A 21,442-nucleotide genomic window follows, 5' to 3' on the forward strand; every position below is an offset into this window, starting at 1 on the left:
GCCTGGCAGCGAGACTAGGAAGCGCGCTGCTAATTCTCCGGGGATACCGTGCAGTAGCTCTGACTTGAAATATCGTCCAGTGAGGGTTGAAAGGATGATCAGCCTCAACGAGGTCTCTCAAGGTGTCAATGGGTGAGAGACACTAAATTTGCAGTGCCATTGACGCGCTGAGCCACCTCGTTGTCTAGTGAAGTCTCGGGGACTGAGAGCAGCAGCGAAATCTTTCAAGAGATAGGAGGGACTAAAATTGCAGTGCAGTGTTATTTCTCGTGATGCATCTTGGCCGTAGCGGCAAGCTGAGAGAGTGGGTTGTCCAATAGAGTCGGAAAACCGAGCTGTCACAGCAGGACTCGACAAGAAGCGAGAGGAACTAAAAATGCAGTGCAGTTGAACACTGCCTGGTTGCTGCCCCAGTTCCAAGGCTGGCTCTTGCAGCAGTGGTTGCATGTGAATCGACACATCGTCCTCTGAAGTCCAGAGAACTAACAGCCCCAGTAGGCCCCTGGAGAGGCCAGTAACACTTAAATTACAGTGCAAGCGCTTTTATCAATCAACCATGAGCCATATTCACGCAGGGTAAATTGAGCAGTCTACTATACCTCGCACATAAAGTCTAGAGAAGACTGGAGAACGGCATCCATCCTCCATAGCCTCGCGTCTTAGATTTTCAAGAAGCTAGTAGCACTAGAATGGTAGTATAAGGTAAATATTTAAGAAAACGGCCTTAGAGGTTTAATAGGCTTAAGCATCAGTAAACTCTCCCGAACAATAGGCTAGCGAAATTTCTAAGAGATCGGAGAGACTAAAAATATAGGTTGGTCATAGAGGCTATACTATTAGGTATACTCGACATTACTAGTCTATATTAGTAAATACTTTATTAAAAGAAGATTAGAGAATATAGATATCTACTCATCTATAAGAGTATAAAGAATACCCGACGCACTGATAGTGTGTAGTACAATCTCTGTTTAGTCGCTCAATTGTAGCTACGGGGATATCACCCAGTGATTCGTTAAATCTCATGGATTGACAGCTGTAGGAGCGAGATCTCTCCAGAGGCCACCAGGACTATAAAATGCAGCATAATGTGGCTGCCTTTTTGCGTTATGTAGGGTATGGGTGATGTTTCCAGCCTCACGCCCCAAGAATTTGCAGTCAACCCACATCACTGCCTTGGGCTACCTTGAGGAACATGTCGGTACAGTGGGGATGATTCGAGGGCACAAAATCGACTGTTACGTTATGCAGTTTCTACACAGCTAAAAAGCATTACGAAGTGTTCTGGACTGGAACAAGGCTGAGAGTCTCCTTGACGAGCCTGTCATGCGCAGACGAGCACGACACGGATATTGGACGAGGGCAATAATTGATAGTACTTTATCGGCGATCAGGATCCGATTGTGTTCTCGGGTTTACAATCTCAGAAGGGCTGGTTCTATTTCACCTTTATGAATCTATGCGACTCGAGAACCTGGGAGGAAGGTCGCGTGCACCGTGGATGTCACGTTAGCGATTGAAAAGTCATCGCCAGATGCGTGGATCTCCTTTTAGATCTCCCAATCACTTAGATAATTTACGGTCGAGATTGGCTACTCAACTCGATGTCGAGTACTAGTACGATACAGCCCTACCCGTACCGTAGTCACCGGATACAAGTAAGCTGGCAGATGTTGCAAAGGCGAGATGAACCTCTGTGTTTCTGGGGTTTAGTCGAAGACAGCCTGAATGTTGTCTCACAAACCATCCCATATCGTCGAAACGATGACATCTTCAGCTTCACCTCCTTTAGCACACGAGTCAAGAGCGATATTGTTGCTCTATTCTTGCTCACGAAGTCAAACCTGTTTCCTCAACTTGCTTGGAATACTTGCGGACGAAAATAGCAGAAGCACCACATGTCCTGTGAATATTATTTCGACTTTAGCTTGCACTAATGTACGTTTTGGTTCCTTCGATCCCCAAGAAGTGGTTGCCGCAACCTCTAAGGCTCGGCGCACGAGATTGGGATTGCTAGGACTCCCATTGTAATTTTACTATGTCAGATTTGTGCCTCTGCACTTAACACCCCGGCATTTCCTCAATAAGGGCCGGGACAGAGTTGGGTCTGTGATGAGCCTCAGATGTGTTTGTGAACACACACAGTCGTACCCTGCCCTGCATCGACGCCTTCATTTCACCTGGGTATGCCCACTTCGATGCCATACAGCCAATCTCTTGTGACAACCCTGACACTTATGTTCCACATTCTTGAGGCCACTGATCATATATGGCACGAAAGTGAAAATTACGGTTGAAAAGAAGGCGCAGCACCCCCAGGCGTGGTTCATGTTTCCGCTTGTGAGAGATGTCTGTGTCTTACCACGTGCACCACAGTAAGGACACTCGACCAGAGCAGGTAAATGGCCTAGATCGTTCAAAGGCGTAGGTGCTTGGTAGTAGATGTTTCCATCTTGGCCTCTGTATGCAGGCCAACCAATGCCGATGCTACCGCCGCTCTGATGGCTTGCTAACATGGCTGATGGGGTTGGTGGTGTCGGAGGTTGATACTGGCTACCCAAACAAATCAGTCCAGCCTCGAAGAATGAGAATGCGGAGCAATCGGATGTGATCATACTTACTAATTGACAGCCGGAATGCCCATTATAACAGGTTCTTCGTATGGCGGCAGTGCTTGAGAATGGTCAGCCAGGTACAAGTACTCCATTTAGATATCGAAATCGTATACATTTGTGTCCAGTCATAGCCATTACGCAAAGTTGAAGAAGTCTGTGGTAGTCACTACCTGTGCACCAGATCTGAGGAACAATCGTTCTTCTATACCTCAATAATTATCATATCCGAGTACCTCGTATTCCCAATTCAGCCCCTGAAAGCATTTTCACACGCGCCGTAGCCATCAGGCAACAACGTTTCTGAGCATTGTAGTTCCCGTTCCAAGCCCCCACGTTACGTAGACAAACTCAAACACCGAGCATACGAGGCCAAACGACGGTTGGATCGGCTCGATGTCATTGAAATACTTGCTGAGACAATGAGCCACAGATTTGACGATTGGTTGTCGCAGTCGTATTCGTGATTTTGGCAGGGTCGCAGTGTTTTTGAAGCTGAGCTCAAGGCGTGTCCTCGGCTTGATCGTCTGCAAGATCTGAACCCAGCAAGTCTATTTTCCCACCAGTACCCATAACTTGTCTATCCCTTCCTGCGATGATATAGATACTTCACTTCCTTTACCGCACGGCTGTTGTAATTTTGCTGGCACGCAGCCAAAAATAGAGTCGCCAAGGATATCTTGAACCTTGACTTGTCCGCGTTCTATCTTCAGCTGAATCTACTTGTAAGCTGTGACCTAGACCACACTCATATTATTTGGTAGGCGAAGGGAACTGGATGCGGACCAGAAGGGCAATAAAAGTGGAGATCATCCCAGACTAGTCATGCCGCCATAGTTCGACGTTCACTGCGTACGATACATTCTCAAAACGACTGGGAAAGAGAAGACGGCGACGCCATGCAGTTTGCCATTATAGAATATGACTACCGTAATTCAGCACGGGAGCTCTCATGTGAAATAGAGGCGGATGCTAATTATCACCACAAAGTCTGGAACTCAGATGGAAACCACCAGCTTCTTCGCACTCACGCCCTGTCCCAGCAGCTCAACAGCCTTCTGCAAATCTTCTAGCCCTTTTCCAACCACCTCTGAGCGTGGCATATATTTGATTGTCTTGTTCTCCATTGCTCTGTGGATCCATTGCCAGACCAGCTTGGGAATGTCGCTTTCAACCCCAATTGCTGCAAAATTGGTCACGATTTTCACTCCTCTCGTGCCCTTCGCTTCAGCACCAGGTGAAATCGACGCTATCAGCCTTCGATCATTAATCTTATCAAGGATCTCGCAAAGCGTGTTCAGCGTCTCGTCATCATGAATGGCGTCGTAAGCTCCCATGACAGCTTTTCCTTTCAGGCTCTGCACAATATCCTCAACAAGATTTGGATCACTTTGATCAAAGCACGCGGTTGCCCCCAAGCCTTTGACCATCTCGTGGTTCCTCTTGCTCGCAATTCCAACTACCTCGTATCCCGCGTGGACAGCCAATTGGACACCACAAGAGCCGACGCTGCTACTAGCGCCCCAGACCAACAGTGTTTTGCCCTGGCCGGGTTTCTCTCCATGCTCCAGTGGCCATGGCAATGCCAACGTCTGATCCATAAAGAGGCAGGCAAGAGCGGTCACCATACCCAGGGGCAATACAACAGCATCCTCATAAGCCACATGTTGTGGAATTTTGGTCATTCTTGCTGCTCTGACAACCACATACTCCTGAAAGGTGGAGTAGCAGTAAGTACCATCTCTCCTATATGCAGCTCCGCCTTGGGCAATGACACGGTCACCCACGCTGTAGTCTTCGGCTAGAGAAGGGTGCACTTCGACAACCTCGCCAGCGACATCGCAGCCCAGAATGGCTGGGTAGTCTTTCAGGAGCATCACAGATTTCAGATAGATGGCGTCTGCAGGGTTGATGGCGATAGCTTTAGTCTTAATAACGACTTCATTAACTGAGGGAGTTGTGTGTGGTGCGGAGTCCACAGTAAACATAGGGGATTCTTTGGCCATGAGCCACGCAGCACGATTTTGGAGAGACATTGTGGTTCCAGGGTGCGAGGAGAATCTATCAAAACAGAGACCTAGCAGACTTCAGAGGACTGTGGTCACACTCTATATACTGTCTTAACTCAACAGCATATCGATGTCACCGATTTATCCGATAACCTGCCGTTTCGCATCGGCTTCCACGGTGCCCCACTTGAATCTTATGCGGGAATACGAGTTATGGTTAGATCGAAGTTATTAACCAAGTCTAAAGCAACGGCATTGCGACTCAACACTGAACGGGTTTATTTCGTCACCCAAAGTAAACTCCGACAATATCTCCTTCACGTGCATGACCCACTGGACCATTGGGATCGAAGGAGACGAGCTTGGTATGAGAGCCCTGTTCGATATGAGATTATCTGCACAATGCCCGACTCTATGGTTCGTCAATGAATTCCTGACTGCCGTCTATCCTCACATTATGGGCAGAAACAAGATGACGGTGCACCGAGATCTAGCCGAAATTGATTGGCGTTCGAAAGCATGGCTACGAAGATGCTTGATGCGAGTTATGACTTGATGAGCAGAACATGATTAGGTGAGCTGGAGCCAGTATTGATGAGAATCAGTCGCCGAAATCCGCTTCAGCTTATGATCGTATCAACTTATGACAATTACTCAACATGGGAGTCATCTTGAAACTCCATGGTATGACAGACTGAGCATATCAGTCTTGGTGATGAGACATCTAGATGATATTTACAAGCGTTGGATCTCCATGATAGAACAACGCTATATTGCATCTAGGTTTCAGCCTAGCTCACGCGGCCCATTAGGCCGATTTCTCAGTTCTCGTTCCCTCCGCTGCTGCTCATTTTTCTTCGCCCACTGGGCCCGCTCTTTGTCCCTCCGAGCCCTCTGCCGCCAACTGAGCGACCTGGTCGCGTCTTTCCCAAGGGCCCGTGGGCCGCCAAGAATTTCGTAGCTATATGTCTTACTGCCAGGGCAGGGGCATGCGTCCCACGGTGCGATGTTGCCATAGCTAACTGCTGTACTACCATTGCCTGTAATTGGATTGGAATAAGGTGGGACGTTAGGTCCAGTTGTCCTGCGTGCTCGCTCGTGGCTGTAGTTACGATCTTCATCGTGATCCGTGTCAACTGGCGAATTCGATTTGCACAAACTCGTGCTCCCCTCCCTTCGCCCTATTTGAGGAGATCCGCGTCGAGGAGATGTGATAGGACTCTGAGATTCCGGGATGCAAGCCAGTGGTAGTATTGTTCGAGGCTCGTATCTGACCTTATGACTTCGCATTGTGAAGACTTTGGAGTTGGTGTTGAGATTTCGAGGTCCAGCTGGTCGAGTCACTGGTGCGGGCATGAGGAGGACTGGCGAGGGCATGACCGGTGACGGTGGCAGAGGAAGTGGCTTATTCTTATCACTGGCAAGATTCTGATGGTGAGGGGTACCTGTGATTGCGTCGAATGGATTTTGTGACTCTAGATCGAAAAGAAGTGAGGTAGGCGTGTCAGGTGTTGGAAGGTTGCTGCTGACACTGGAAATCTCGTTGTCATGATCCTGTTCGCCGTCGCGGCTGTCTGGAGTCTCGTTGAAACCAAAATAGGAGAAATCAATGACGTTGCTATTTTGCGGATAGGAAGCCTCACTAGAGAGGCTCCCCCGTCGATAGCTCATAGTATGGGAATTGGCACTAGAGTGCTTGATCTCCACATTTATGCTTGTATGTGATCGAGCTTCTGAGCCATCACTCGTTTTTCGTTTGTGGGCAAATATTCTCGGTGATAATTGTGTCACTGGATGTCGAAGTGATGGCAGGCAACCACATATGATGCCCACGTTGATCTCGATAGTCGACCACAACAGTAGATTAGGCTCGTTCTTATCATTTATGGTGGCACTGTATGTTACCACCAGGCGAGCAATTGAGGTTGCACAAACACTGTTACAGCTCATGTCAGAATTCATGTTCATTTTCCGTGGTGCAATAGAAACTTACAAGGCTCCGAGCAGAAAAAGAAGACTGAGGATAAGAGTCTGCTTGCGTGACAGACTGAGGACGCCCAGAACAGGAATTGGTAGGACACAAATTATGATATCGGTGGCCGAGTTAAAAGACGCATTGAACAGCCAAAAGGCGAGAAAGTCGATACATCTACCATCACTGATACTTTCATCCCAGCTGAAAGCGATTGGTTGACAAGAGAAAACTCCAACAAACAGGGCTGAAATCCCATATGCAGTAACAATCGTGCCCAGTACCCAACAGGCACGTCGGTAACCGGTGTCAGTCGAGAATCGAAGATATTGAAGAAGAAGTGAGTCTTTGAGGAAAAGAACACTAAGATTATAGGTCAAATTGGCAGACCACGAGGCCTTGTAAGTGCATTGGTTAGTTCTCGTAAATCACCAGCAGGGGACCTCTAGCCACTCTTACCTGAAGAAGCCCTATTGAAACACCCGATTCTGCGGTGCCTTCCGTCGATGCTGCATGCTTGTAAGCTGGCAGTCCCCTCATACAGAATAATTGACATACATTGGGCAGTGACCACGGTAAGTGCAAGTGACGCGCTCCAAGCAAGAGCGATCAAGCAGTCGTCAATTCCAACATGCTTCACGAATGCTAAGCGAGAGAATAGCCTCGCAACAACGCAGCAGCCAGAAATGGCAGTCAACGCTACAGCAGCTGAAGAAGCGGGAGCAAAGCCTGGCATATTCCTGGCATAAGTTGCTCGTCTCCTAAGCCGGTTGTTCTCCCGGAAAACAAGACATAAATGGGAGATGACCGAGTTTTCTCGAAGAGCTGCCGTAGGAGCTGTAGGTCTTGATTGAAGGGTCCTACAGGGCCTGCTGCGGACGTGTCTTGTCACTGCTGACGACAGTTTTGTAGAAAGGAGCACTCGATATAGGTCAAGTGATGATATGACGTTATGAAGAACTGATCAACCAACCGTGGACACCTAAGAAGGATGAAGATAGAATTAATACTCATGGAGAACAACATTACACTGTAGCAGTGCCAACAGAAGTCTATTCGAAGAAGTTTTCGAGCATTGATGTCCTAGACTGGTCAATGCGTGTGCTATAGCAAGCTGCCGTCGGTAGGTCGTTTGTGGAAGCCATAGTTACGGGCACGGATCATGGCGCTCAGACAGAACAAGACTGGGTTTAAATCTCTATGCCGTCATCGGTGAGGAATCATGACTGGACCTGAGCTCGAGCATGCTGAACCAAGAGCATTGAACTTATTCGCAGATTTGATCGAATCCGCAACTTATGATAATGGTAACAAGATTTGCTTCGAATCAGGGGTGATGAGAAGAATGAATGTCTGGGAAGGAAGGCAATAAAGGAGGTAGATGCCAAGACTAACGTTGGCGTCTCGCATGTCAAAAGTGGCCCCCTTCATGTGCCCTCTATCGAAGTACGACCCCAGATATCTTGGTGTTGAAGTACCTCGCAAGAACTCATCCGTAGCTTTTGAAAGCCATAGTATCCCTGCTGGGCACAGTATGTTCAACAGAGCATCTCATAAGCCTCTTAGCCACCAATCAGTCTTGCTTCGGGGGTCCATTCTCACACCACTATCAATTAATGACAGCAAAGATCAGGTCTGTGCCATCAATGCAACCAATACAATCTTGCTAGAACATTGGCGCTCAGATCATCCGCGGAGCTGATCTGAACGACTACTGAGGATAGGTTCACCAAAAACTCGGACAACGTTTGCAACTTGTCCTGATGGGGATTTTCGATATGCATTGACGTTCACGATTGTGTCCGATTCCTTGAAGCCTTTCTAGAAGGTTGTCTGGAGGCATCTTCTGAACTAGTCTGGAGAGCTAAGACCACAATTGGAATCCAATATCACCTAGAATCTGGTGGCATTATGCTTTATCCGCTTTATCCGTTGTGCTTTTGTTCCCCCATGCAAATCACGAATGGAAAGTTTCTCGTCACACCCTGGCCAGGCTGTGGACGACCGTTTTCGAATTCACCTTCGAACGATTCAACAGTTTTATCCACACTCCACGCTCGCTCCACTCTTACATTGGAAAAACCAACCTCTTTCAGCAATGCTGCCATGGTTTTGGCATGAATTCCGTGTCTCTCAACCCCAGCCAGCTTTGCTTGGGGATGAAAGCTCTTCGCTTCGGGTCCATAATCCTCAAAATCTGTCAATGCCACGCTACCGCCATGCTTCAAGCATCCGAGCATCGTGGTCAGAAGTCCCTTTAAATCTGGAACGTGGTGTAACACGAGGTGCGATGTGATAAGATCGAACTTTAATCGAGGCCCGTTAGGATCGGCCGCATTTGCTGGGGGTAAAGATGGATCCTCGGGATCCTCGAGCAGGACTGCCACCGGCAAAACATTACTCGGTGCGTCTTGTTTCTTAAGCTTCTCCTTCAAGACCTCTATCATTCCCGGCGCGGCATCGATCGCCACGACCTGCTTGACAAGAGGGGCCGTAATGAAACTTAGTAAGCCTGTACCACATCCGATCTCCAGCACATTCAAACCCGTTGTTTCCGAAGAAGGCTTGAGGGCCGGGAACCTGGCGGAAATCGCCTTCAATGCTTGTTTGCTGGCCTCGTGAACAAGAGGGTTCTTGTCCCAATTGAGCGCCTCGGCATTAAATCGGTCATTTCCTGATCCCTTCTGGAATGAAGACGCCGCCGTTGCCATCGGGTGGGTTTTCGCAGTGGTTGAGTCTAGCCCAGGCTAGATTTTGAGTCGAATACAGCGGTTACTACAGCCGGATGACTGCCTTGATGTCTCTCAGGAAGGATGGAAAGAAATGAGTCTTTGACCAAGAGGTGGGGGAAATCCCCTCGAGGGACTAGTGTTCCCCAATATCCCAATACCTCGGCTTTCATCCTGAAAATCTTGAGGTGCAAAATTGTCCATGATTTGAAGTCCATGATGATTCGAAATGGAGAGGAAGGGGGATTCAAAGGAGAATAGAATACTTTTGATCACCTAGCCCACATCAACACAATTCTGAGCCTATTGGTCGGGGGCTCAAGCGAAACGGTTCAGATTGGCAATACGACTGCCTCGGTCGATCACGCAATTCGCCCACACTGTCTCCTCCTTCCCCGCCATTTGGATCCTTGATAACCGAACATGGAATTGTATACCATGTAGAGTTCGAATAATGGCCTCAGAGTAAACAATGTCACTCAGTCCTACGTCTCTACAAACCCTGAAATGAGATGGCGCCACTCACAGGAGCAAAAGTGATAGCACAGGCATTGCACGATCTTGATATTACCGTCCTACACACTCTCGTCGGAATACCCGTTGCTGATATTGCAGAAGAAGCCATTGATTTGGGCATTCGTGTCATTGGGTATCGCAACGAGCAGGCATGTAGCTATGCCGCCTCGATATATGGCTACCTCACTGGTCGCCCTGGAGTGCTTCTCTTGACTGGTGGACCAGGGATAATTCATGGCATGGCAGGAGTAAGTAGAGCCATATGAGATTCATTATTTGACATTCAGGCTTGCCTTCCACTTTCCCGTACTGAAGAAAACTTTCCATGTAGATCACCAATGCCTCGACAAATGCATTTCCCCTGCTTGTGCTCGGAGGCTCCTCGGAATCTACCAGTGTGACAAAAGGCGGCTTCCAAGAGCTAGACGCCATCGCTTTGTTGACTCCCCATACTAAGACCGCTATTCGACCATCCTCAAAAGAGCCGACGGCCATCGTGGCCGCCTTACGTACGGCCTATCGCATAGCATGGTATGGCCGACCGGGACCAACCTTTGTCGACCTACCGACTGATCTCATCATGGAGCCTTCGCCTGCTGACCGTAGAGTAGACAGGCCCGTCATTTCAGTATCTCCACCTCCAAAGCCTGGTCCATCTTCGGATCTCATCACGTCCGCAGCTCGACTACTTCGATCGAGTTCTGCTCCGCTCGTTATCATCGGCAAAGGTGCCGCATATGCACGCGCAGAGTCCACAATCCGCTCACTCATCTCGACACACCACCTCCCATTCCTCCCAACGCCTATGGGGAAAGGGGTCGTTCCAGACTCACACGCTTTAAACACAAGTTCCGCACGCTCAGCCGCGCTCAAGAACGCAGACCTAGTTCTGCTCTTGGGAGCGAGACCGAACTGGATTGTGCATTTCGGCGAAGCTCCAAAATACCGCCCTGATGTGAAGATCATCCAGGTAGACATCTCTCCAGAAGAGCTTGGACGAGCGAACTCGCTAGGAGAGCCCGCACTCAGTATCTTCGGGGACATCGGCTTGGTTGTCGACCAAATAAAGGCTGAATTGGGTGACTGGAAAGCGTTCTCAGAGCCCCGAGTCGTTTCCGATCCCACTGCAGCATCATCGTCTTACCTGGATCTACTGTCCAGAGGAGCAGCAACTAATTCGGCCAAGACCTCCGAGGCAGCCGAGAAGATGACTCCAGTGAGCGGGCAGCTAATTTACCAACGAGCTTACCATATCATCAAATCCACGGTCAACAGTCTGTCACCACCGTCAAAAGGTGAAATCGTGTACGTCGCCGAAGGCGCGAATACGATGGACATCTCACGGTCCTCATTCCCACTAGAACAACCACGCCAGCGTCTCGACGCAGGAACGTGGGGCACCATGGGCGTTGGACTAGGCTATGCCATCGGCGCATGGTCAGCGTATAATCTACCATCGCGGACGAAGAAGATCATCGCATTAGAAGGTGACTCCGCGCTCGGATTCTCCGGGATGGAGATCGAGACTATGGCACGCCACCGCATGGACATCGTGATCATCGTGATGAACAACTCTGGAATCTACAAAGGCGATGCAACGTCAGCAACGCAATGGAAAGAAATGCAAGACCGGACATCGTCGAGTGAGACCGCTGCGTCGAACTTAAAGGATCGAGTCAAAAGCCTTCGATCTAGTTCGTTGCTCTATGAGACTAGGTATGAGCATCTTGCGGAGATGGTCGGTGGGACAGGATTCTTCGTGCGAAGTGAAGAGGAGTTGAGAACAGCAACAAGGAAAGCATTCCAAGAGAAGGAAAAGGTCCCATGTGTGCTGAACGTCATCATTGATCCGGGGATCAACATGGACGCAAGCTTTGGCTGGTTGGAAACGAAGGAGAAGCATAGGGGAGGAGGGCAGAGTAAATTGTGAATCTGATGCTGCCTAAAAGGCATCTTGTGACTATACCGGTAGGTGCTCACTAATCATATGATATAGTATGGTTTTGAGAGCACATAGATGTCGCTGGCATGCATGGCATGCATGGTTTGATGGAAGGCCTCGGATCTGCCTGGCTTACCTGTGATCAGCATTGTCAGATCCCCTCGAGAAGGGACCGCGTCACGATAACATTGAGGTGTAGTTGGAGGCTCGCCTGATAGTTCGATGATACATTCCACGTCATTCAAGTGGCTTAACGAGCATGATATCTCAAGTTGTCGTGGACATCTTCATCAACAAGAGAGCTGGTAGACTTGAATTGAGGTCGTGGTCGTCGCCAAGCTTATTACCGGGCTGTAGTGCGTGCTAGTGCCCGGTTAGTGGTACCTTAGGACTATCTCTCCTTTGCTCGCCCGTCTTGCTTTTCCATCTCATTTGGATCAACTCGGCTTGTAGGAACAACAAGAAGAACGGTGTGAGTCAAGGAAATGGTCATACTCGAATCGAATAACCCCCTCATCTTGTTTTCTAGTCCCTTTTGATCGTGGCCAAAATTAGAGGTTCAGCAAGCCACGTCCAAAGCAGTGTGCGTGCGCTGCCAAAGATGCGCCTCTGATACATTCAATTTGTCAGGCCTGAGACTCTGTAACCAAGGTAAGCCTCAAGAAGCTCACAACGATTTGTTGCAGACCCGGAGTTGCGTGACCTGCTGTCTGCGTGTTCAAAGAGATGTGCCGACCAAAACACCAAGACGTCTAGACATACGGGTCCTGGGGCACTTCGCCAATAATCGAAAAAGCGTACACGAGGTAAGCTCAGCATAACCAAAGCTTTTCCATTTGCTTGCGATGAGCAAGCTTACTGGTCAGCGAGAGGTATATGTCAGCAAAATCGGTGAAGTCCTCGAGTCTTTGCGGAGTTGTCGGGCAGAGCCAAGAAATCCTGAGCTGAACCAAACACGAGGCTGAATACTCGCTTTGGGATAGCTGATGTACAATGCTAACCGCGTCCGCCCTACGATGGTCTTTTGAGTACCAGCTGAATGCTTCTTTGGGAATCGGTATCAATATTTTTCATTCGATACAGCCACTTTCTATAGGGCTGGAAAGGCTCGTGCCCGTAGGCGCGACTTGATGCTAGCTGATGGCGAGATTTAGGGCTGGAATCATGGGCGAAGCATCACATCACGCGCACGGTGCATCTCAATGAAAAGAAATCCGACAGCATCCGGTCACCGAAGAAGAGCAAGTATAATTGAAAAGGGTTATTTAAAGGCTGTCGACATCCCTCGAAATACTCACAAACCGAAGCAAGTCAATCACTCACAGTCAATCTGAATCAAGACTTACATCCAGAGCTTCTTTGGAATATATCCCTTTGAAAAGTCATCAAAGACCAACCCGCCCCCCACAATCAACCATGTACGGCACCAGCATCATCGCTCTCTTCGCAACCTCATTCCTCGCCACCACCTCCCATGCCGGCCCACTCCTCCCCCGCGCCGACCCGATCGTGGTCTACCCCAGCTTCACGAGCCAATACAACGCGAAAACCGGGGCCGTGACCTTCAACACCACGAGTGGCCTGGTGTCGCGCAACCCGCAGAACGGCGGCGCCGACATCAGCACGCTGGTGACATTCGCGCTCGACACCAAGTACAGCACCAACAAATGCCAGCTCGTCTTCGACCTGACCGACTCCAAGTCCTCGGTCAGCGGCACGGGCAAAGCCCAGCTGTACTCGGCGCTCGCACCGGCGTACACAAGTGCGAGTTCGTGGCCGTCGGGGAACTTAAGGGATCAGGATCTGGGGTCCATTGTCGTCGTTAAGGGGAAGCGTGCCACGTGGGATGCGACCGCAGGCGGCTTGTTGGCAGGCTCGAACGGCACGTTCCCGTGCTCGGATATTGCTGGCGCTATTTTTGGTGGTGAGATTGTGCCGAGGGGTGATACTGTTGAGATTAAGTGGCCGACGTTGGTTGATGGGATCAAGATCCTCGTGACCTAGAGATATTTGGTGCGGTAATTGAGGAGATGGCGGAATGTCGAGGCTAGGATTATTTGGTAATGAGGGGAGTCAAGGGTTTACTTAGCATAATAACAACGCTATCATATCTTATTCAGAGCTGGACCGAAATACAGTCGCCAACAGGCAATCGAGTCTAGTGTTGATATCTAGATGCTTCTTTGAGAGGCACAAGTGTTCTTTCTATACTCCACTCAGAATCAGATTGTTGCCTAAGTCCAATTAGGTCCTCATCTGAAGGGCTTGATACTACATGCTGATTCCAGGCCGGTCGAGCGTTGTGACTGAATGGACTAAACCATGTATGCAAGTGTATCTCATTGGGGCTCAACAGTAACATCGACAATATTCTTTCAGACAAGGCCACGGGGTAAGAGCTGAAAGCTATGTCCGGAAGTCTGAATACTTCCTGTCGGATCGCTCTTAGACCCGCGTAGACCTCGTTGGGCGGGAGCTGAGCTGAACATTTAGCTTGCTTGACAATGATATTGATTGACTGCAATACAATCCTCTGCCAAGGGGTACTCGGCTTGGGGATCCAGCTCGCTCCAGCTTGGCAAGGAACACGGACCACCGAGCACAAACCGTGCATGAACCGCTATAGGCCTAGTCACTTACTGACCTGATCACCTTGAAGTTGGTCAAGATTGAGAGCTGAAGTCCCTGCACGTCAAGGGTGTTGATATACTCGTAGCTTCACGACAGACTTCCAGGACAGTAGAGTTTGAATTATACCAGTTGAAGTGTCTGGCAGATCTATATTTGGCGCCACCAACCCTGTAGGTAACAGGCGTTCACGGATCTGGCTGATGCTGTCCGCCGGACTTTTGCAAATCGTGACGGAACAATATTCTGCTCGGTTAGCCTTTTCATTTTAGATCGAGACAGCGGTGTGGCCGCAAAATTTCCCACGCCATGCGCCTCATCTTTTGAGAGCCGACGCCCCTCGAGATGAATGAGCATCACGAGCTTTTGTAGCAGATGATCCATTGAAGGAAGCCTATTGGCCACGTGTGACAGACTCGGCCGGTTTTAAAAGTCCATCTCGCAAGTTCCTCGCTGGAGACTTTTTGACTGAGTAGCTTTCGTACTTCATCAGGTGTTCTTGTACGGAGACAAGATATATAGCCATCGTATACCCAAATGAATGGTACGATAGGGACTAGATAGGTGAAGAACAGATGTCCTGGAGAATTCCAGAAATAGAAGGGGGTTATCAACATGGCAAGTGGCCAAAGTAGGCTAACCAAAATGAAAGAAGTGAGATGTCGAGATTGTAATTCAAAGATACTAGAAGTAGTGTTGTCAGAAACGCCTCATCGTAGGATGAACTCGACTCACCAGAATCCGTCTGATGTCTCGGTTGTGTTTTCTAGAACTTTCGCCGCCAGATCATCGTCGAAGTGGTGGAATGCCAGACTAAACAGTCTCATGACCTTCTTATTCTTTGTACCAGGTATGCCCTTGAGTAATGTCTCGGTGCTTGGGGCATTTGTTGCATCCACACTCTGACTCACATAGCTGATATTCTCGCTCTTCTTCGTGATAGCTGTCCACGCAGACACATGGGGGCTGATGTCGGTGAGGACAAATTGAACATCTTTCTCGCCCTGCTCACGGAGTTCTGCATTCAGGAAGCCTTCAATGTATGGTGTGGGACCACCTGCGCCAGATGCGAAATCGACATAGACATATTCAGAAACTCGAGGGCCGAGAATGGTGGATAGGATGCGGGCTACAAGCGCAGCTGGACAGGTAGGCTGGATGATTGGGAATTTGTTGATCCAGCCCAGGGTAAGGTAGTCTTGCACCTTTTCTCTCAGGAACTGAGGAAACCTGTCCACGGAGTGGTTAGCTTACAGTAATCGCAGGTACTCAACGATTGATAGCAAGCTTCTTACCATGGTTGATCAGCAACCTCGAAGTAATGTCGTCTTGGTAACCACACTCGTGGACTAGGAGAACCCATTGCTTCGGATGCCTGTCTTCTTCTTTAGGCGCGGATAGGAGTGTCGAGGTAGTCCATGAGATTTGAGGTTAGTATAAGTAGCATCTCCATGCGGCACTACATTGTGCTGCTGTGTCTGGGATGAAGCACGAATACTTGTCGTCAACGATAAAATTATTGTGGGGAAGGAGCATGCAACACGTCATTTACGTGGCGGGCGCGTAGCAGCCGCGTTGGGGAAGGAGCGACCTAAACGGACCCTCTTACCCACCTGACCTCTATCGATGTAAGATGATACTTGACCTGCATAAGGCTATTTGAGACACGTTACACACAAACTGTTCACTCTCATCTCCACCAGTCAGATAAACATGAACGACTACAATCTGGGGTTCTTGCTTCACATCATCATTGAAACCCCGGCTTCACTCAAGTTCTTCTTCTTCCCCAGTGGACAGCTTGGAAAGGTTACGCCCCATGCTCACGCAGTCATCCGGCAATATGCCGTTCTAATATTTGCATCTAATCTGGTAGCACTCATGTTTGTGTGGCGACCAATGGATGAGCTGGCTGCAAAGATTGCAGGCTCTCTGGCGATCTATCATATCGCCCCTTCGATGAGATCCATCAACCGATTGATAACACAGGCACATCAAGGTGAACCTTTGGTAGCCTCGGAGGCGTTTCTCTATTTAGTTGTACATATCATTTGTGGCGCCGCTCTTGCACTGCATTTTCGGGATGGCATGGTTGGCAGTCCTTCTGGTCGGGATTTTCTAGCAGGGCTCTTTAGTCCACCTCCTCAGCCACCAAAGTCTCAGTAGGACTCTCAGTGCCAGTCATCGATCCTTCTTGGACTCGCTTCAATAGCATCATCTCCACCGAGATGCCTGGGCCAAATGCACAACTTACAATATGGTCAGTGGTTGGACCTTCCAGCAATCGTTGCATCACACTGAATACAGTGGCACTAGAGCTGTTACCATGAGTTATGTATATCTCATAGCTCGCACGGAGATGTTCCGGAGTCAGGTGCATTGCTTGCTCCACCCCACTGAGTACTGTGGCGCCGCCAGGGTGAAGCGCCCAGTCATAATCCGAGGCTTTGAATTTACCCAGGTCGACAAGCTCAGGCACTCTGCTCACGAGATCCTCGAACATGGCTGGTACAGCCCCAGATGCAAGCTTCGGCACTCTCTGAGTCAAAATGACTTTCCATCCTAAGAAGCAGTGAGCACTCGAGACGCGGAATTTTCAGGACCTTGAACCTACCAACTGGATCTACGTCGAATCCAAGATCCTTTTCCGAGTTTTCGATAATTCTGTGATCCCAATCTAGCAACTCCAATATCGGCTCCTCGTCATAACGATTACTAAAACCGTTGCCCAGTATCACAGCTGAGGCACAATCACTGAAGAGAGCGACGCCTATCCTCACTTCTTGGTTTTTGTGAATCGAGTCAATTTCGGATCTTGCAAGGACGCTTGTGATCTCACAAGCCAAAACCAATATCCGTGCGGGTTTTCGACGATAGCTGGATCCCAAAGCTATATTAGCAGCAGTTCGTAAAGCAGCCAATCCACCAGAACATCCGACCCCATGCAAGAGAACTTTCTCTATGCTTTGGTTCAGGCCGAGCTGCTTGATCACGTAATGGTCAAATCCAGGGTTCGCTGAATGAGTGCATGTTGTGGAAACAACATGGGTGATCTCGGACAGATCCCCACCCCACTGATCAATAGCCTTTTGTGAGGCTGCAACCGAAAGCTTTACACCATGGTCGAGGAAAACTTCACTGAGTTCCGCGATTGATGGTGGTTCAGGCGCATTGACGATAGGGTGGTCTATAGTACCAATGGCTGAGCGACTATCAATCCCCGTGTACTCATTGACAAAGAGCACCTTCTCCAGACTAGAATATACATCAACACATATTCTGGGCTGGTTTTGCGTCAGACTTACGCTGGTGTGCTGGGGTAGTGGCGCCGCGCAAGTGTGGCGATATCTGCTGCATTGATCTCGTAAGGAGGATATTCGACTCCAAAGCCATAGATATTTAGATTTGGACGTTCATAGGGTGGTGTGACCTTTGCGTGGTCCATTGAAGGCGACATTATCGAAGATGGTTGACTGGCATCAAGAAAAGATGTCCTGTAGATACCGAGGTCCCAACAGTTTTGTAGAGAGCGCGACTGAAAATGATGACGTTGACCTTGCTGGATTACGTCGAAACACGACCGAAACAGGGGACAAGATGATACGACAACGAGGACAAGTAATAGGGCGACGAAAGACTGTGATAACGAAAGACTATGCCTGAGCAATCAACAACAATATCTGCGATGTGGACGGAGTGGCAGTAAACCTTCTAGAAGTTGACAGAGCAGGTTATACCAGCCACCAAGGATTCGTCTACTGGAGTACGGAGTACTTGGACCTCGCATTCGTGTCGCGTGCAGTTGATCTTTGAATCATCATCTTTCAGGGATATATTCCCGTCCGGGTCGTTCTTTCCACAAATCAGAATTACTTAACGGCATCTAACTAGTTACCTCTGGAAATAACTCCCCATGCCCTCCAAGTGGTTCACAGGACTCTCAGCCCTTCGCTTACGACTCAGGTCCCCCCCTACTTACCTAAGGTAACCCTAAACTTCACTAATAGCAAGCCTCGTATTACTTTCACCCGGGCCCGAGGCGCGCTGCCACCCCCAAAGCTTTAACTACCACACTCTGTTCAAGGTAAGGCTTACGAGGTTATGGGCACGGAGTTAGAATCCACTTGAGAACAGAATGCCGGAACATCAGACATACACGCCACACCACAACCTACGAAACACTTGTGTCTGAGGCACTTCTCTTTATGCCAGACACGATTTCGTCAACCACAGTGGCAGCTTTCGCCACTTCAGAAGTCTTGAATTCGCCTTCTAGGAATGGCAGAAGAGTTACTCGTAACTCAAGGTGTCAATATTGACAGTAACCCTGGAAGCTGTCAGGCTTCACAATAATGACTCGAGCATTGACCCTTCTCGGAGGAGTCCTCGCTATCGTCATATTTTACCTCTACCAAACTCGCTCGAGAATTCATCGAGATGGGAAGAGTCTCCGACGGCCTCCAAACACCCTGCCCTTTGTCGGCAACGCCTTACACTTCTTAAAACCTCGACATGAACTTTTCTCATGGTTTGTCAAATGTCAACAGGTATTTGGCCATGAGACAATTGAGATCTCTGTTCCAAGCTTGCCACCAGGCGTTGTGATCAATAGTCCTGAGAACCTTGAGTTCGTGCTCAAGAATGAAGCCTCAATCTCAAAGGGCGAATTCTTCCGGGAGAGGTCGTGGGATCTTTTCGGTAGGTGCAAGCTGATGCTTCTAAGACACATTCCTGCCCGTTTTCTCGTTATCTGACGGTACAGTCCATAAGGCTACGGCATTATCAACTCGACTGGTGATTTATGGAAAGCTCAACGGAAAGCTGGGTTGAAATTCTTCGGTGGTGCAACACTGGACTCTATGGTAGAAGATGTGCTTCCGGAGGTCTACTTCTCTGAGACTGGTTTGCGGCGGCAGCTTTCACAAGCTAGCGATGATCACAGCATTATCGATTTGCAAAAACTCTTCCTCGATCTTACAACCACCGTCGTTGGGTATATGGCATACGATGTAAGCTAGCACCCCTTTAATCAGTCCATCTGAAAATCGATTGACACTTCAACCCTCATGGAAAAGATGGAGATCTCCAGTACACATCCATTCAGCAAAGCATTCGACCACGCTTCGAACCACATAGGCCTACGATTTCAAAACCCTCTGTACAAGCTCACCGAGCTGTTTACAGGCTCAACATTCCGCTCCTCAGTCACAGAAGTGAAACGCTTCGGGCACGATATCGTGCGAAACGCTCGAAAACGCCGCGCCAGAGACGCATTCGAGAGCCTGATTACGCAATCCGACTCGGAGCAGTCACACTCTGGGTCTTCCTCGGGTGGAGAGGCTTCGAGGTTCGGCACTCTGATCGACAGCCTGATCGAAGCGTTCGCCAATCCGACTATAGTCGCCGACGCGGCGTTGAATTTCCTCAGCGCGGGGCGCGACACCACTGCGCAGAGCCTCACTTGGACGTTATACGCACTGCTACGGAACCCCGAGACGATTGCGATCTTACGAGGGGAAATCGATCCGATATTCTCGCGCGCAAAGAAAAATACCGACGAGAACAAGCAAGGCACAAAAGAAGCAAACCCCATTGCCCCCATCACCCTCTCAGCCTTGCAACCGCTCTCCCTCCCAATCACACACGCCGTCTTCCACGAATCATTACGCCTGTATCCACCCGTCCCGATCGAGATTAAACAAACGCTCGTCCCCCTGACCCTCCCCGACGGCGTCTCCCTCCCCACCTCCGCGGTCGTAGTCTGGTGCATCTGGTCACTGAATCGCTCAACATCAACATTCGGGCCTGACGCACACGCCTTCCGACCTGGCCGCTGGATCGACAGCTCGGGCAAACTCATTCGGCGTAGCGAGGCGGAATATCCGGTGTTCAATGGCGGGCCGCGCGCGTGTCTAGGTCGCAAGATGGCCGAGGTGCTCGCTTGTTGGGTCCTGGGGGTGGTGCTGGCGGAGTTTGAGTTTGAGGAGGTTGTGCATCGAGATGGGCGGAGAGAGGTGAAGGAGAGAGTCAGTGCCAATAGTCTGACATTGCCCATGGATGGCGGCCTGCCTTGTCGTGTGAGGCTGAGGGCAAGGTAAAGCCGGAACTGGAGATGAAGGTGTGGACCCTTGGCTGCAGTGACGGCGTGCGGTGCAACAATGCAAGTAGCCCTTCGAAATATCACGTATACATAGACATGCAACTTCAGTGTCTTACTCACTCCCGTAGGGGATCTACTAAGTAGTTAATGTTAGGGGTGGTGCAGGGTGTGCTGGTCATCATGAAGTTCGGTATCTATCCACGGTACGAGAAAGCATAGTTTCTGATGCCCAAGATCGTAAACCTCAAAGCTGCTTCCCATCGTGTCATTCGACAGCATATTCCTCGGAATGTCCTGTTTGAGAGCTGGTTTATACAGACTAGAGGTATTGCGGCTACCTGCTGTTGCGGAATCTAGGGCTAAGGATTTGCATCATCAGTCCAAATCGACATCAATCACGCGGCATATAATCTATTTGACAATCGCTGTCATTCGGGATATAGTCCGGCAGGGCACATGTTTTCGTTCCCTTGATGCATGAGTGAGAATCCGCTGAATAGTTCAAATGGGTCATTTCAGTAACGCCGCCCTGCCCGTATGATCGGATGTGATGGAATATCAAAACGGGTAGCCATTCGGGTACTTGAACGTTCTTGAAGTTGATTGAGAAATACCTAGTGGCATGCCGTATCGGGAGGACAACAATCCCGTCATCGCCTATCCACAACTGAAAGTGGATGTATTCCTCCTGGAGTTGGATTGGTCATAATGTTTGTGAAGTCCAGTGGATGGAAGACAGGGCTAATGGGGGAAGGAAGACGCAGTACGAGAGCAAAGTAGAACATGGTGAAGCGCGCAAATAATGTCTCATTTCAGCCCAGTCTTGCCGGCCTCTCAAACATCATGCAGTGCGCAGGAAGGCATGAGCACCAACAAGCTCAACCAGTCTCACTCCCCTGGTGCTCGTGATACCAAAAGTCGTCTAGCACAACCA

At 49.4% G+C, this 21,442-nt stretch overlaps 7 protein-coding genes across 7 annotated transcripts; 3 read left to right on the forward strand and 4 right to left on the reverse strand.

Annotated features, from left to right (window-relative positions):
• Positions 1-3,610: 3,610 nt before the first annotated feature.
• LTR84_006028 (uncharacterized protein) lies at positions 3,611-4,648 on the reverse strand (the record flags this gene model as incomplete). Its single annotated transcript, XM_064849592.1, has 1 exon — positions 3,611-4,648. One exon carries the CDS (start codon positions 4,646-4,648, stop codon positions 3,611-3,613), a length of 1,038 nt encoding a protein of 345 aa, XP_064703816.1.
• Positions 4,649-8,518: 3,870 nt separating this feature from the next.
• LTR84_006029 (uncharacterized protein) lies at positions 8,519-9,304 on the reverse strand (the record flags this gene model as incomplete). Its single annotated transcript, XM_064849593.1, has 1 exon — positions 8,519-9,304. The coding sequence occupies one exon, from the start codon at positions 9,302-9,304 to the stop codon at positions 8,519-8,521; it is 786 nt and encodes a 261-aa protein (XP_064703817.1).
• Positions 9,305-9,834: 530 nt separating this feature from the next.
• LTR84_006030 (uncharacterized protein) lies at positions 9,835-11,768 on the forward strand (the record flags this gene model as incomplete). Its single annotated transcript, XM_064849594.1, has 2 exons — positions 9,835-10,086; positions 10,170-11,768. 2 exons carry the CDS (start codon positions 9,835-9,837, stop codon positions 11,766-11,768), a joined length of 1,851 nt encoding a protein of 616 aa, XP_064703818.1.
• Positions 11,769-13,196: 1,428 nt separating this feature from the next.
• Positions 13,197-13,784, forward strand: LTR84_006031 (uncharacterized protein; the record flags this gene model as incomplete). Its single annotated transcript, XM_064849595.1, has 1 exon — positions 13,197-13,784. One exon carries the CDS (start codon positions 13,197-13,199, stop codon positions 13,782-13,784), a length of 588 nt encoding a protein of 195 aa, XP_064703819.1.
• A 1,355-nt stretch (positions 13,785-15,139) lies between these two features.
• LTR84_006032 (uncharacterized protein) lies at positions 15,140-15,771 on the reverse strand (the record flags this gene model as incomplete). The annotated part of the gene is made up of 2 exons (XM_064849596.1): positions 15,140-15,638; positions 15,704-15,771. 2 exons carry the CDS (start codon positions 15,769-15,771, stop codon positions 15,140-15,142), a joined length of 567 nt encoding a protein of 188 aa, XP_064703820.1.
• Positions 15,772-16,539: 768 nt separating this feature from the next.
• Positions 16,540-17,865, reverse strand: LTR84_006033 (uncharacterized protein; the record flags this gene model as incomplete). The annotated part of the gene is made up of 3 exons (XM_064849597.1): positions 16,540-16,970; positions 17,023-17,663; positions 17,714-17,865. The coding sequence occupies 3 exons, from the start codon at positions 17,863-17,865 to the stop codon at positions 16,540-16,542; spliced, it is 1,224 nt and encodes a 407-aa protein (XP_064703821.1).
• Positions 17,866-18,760: 895 nt separating this feature from the next.
• On the forward strand, positions 18,761-20,506 carry LTR84_006034 (uncharacterized protein; the record flags this gene model as incomplete). The annotated part of the gene is made up of 3 exons (XM_064849598.1): positions 18,761-19,106; positions 19,179-19,417; positions 19,484-20,506. 3 exons carry the CDS (start codon positions 18,761-18,763, stop codon positions 20,504-20,506), a joined length of 1,608 nt encoding a protein of 535 aa, XP_064703822.1.
• Between the last annotated feature and the right edge of the window lie 936 nt (positions 20,507-21,442).

The sequence above is a fragment of the Exophiala bonariae genome (assembly GCF_035927105.1).
Source record: "Exophiala bonariae strain CCFEE 5792 chromosome Unknown scaffold_22, whole genome shotgun sequence".
Classification (NCBI taxonomy): domain Eukaryota; kingdom Fungi; phylum Ascomycota; class Eurotiomycetes; order Chaetothyriales; family Herpotrichiellaceae; genus Exophiala; species Exophiala bonariae.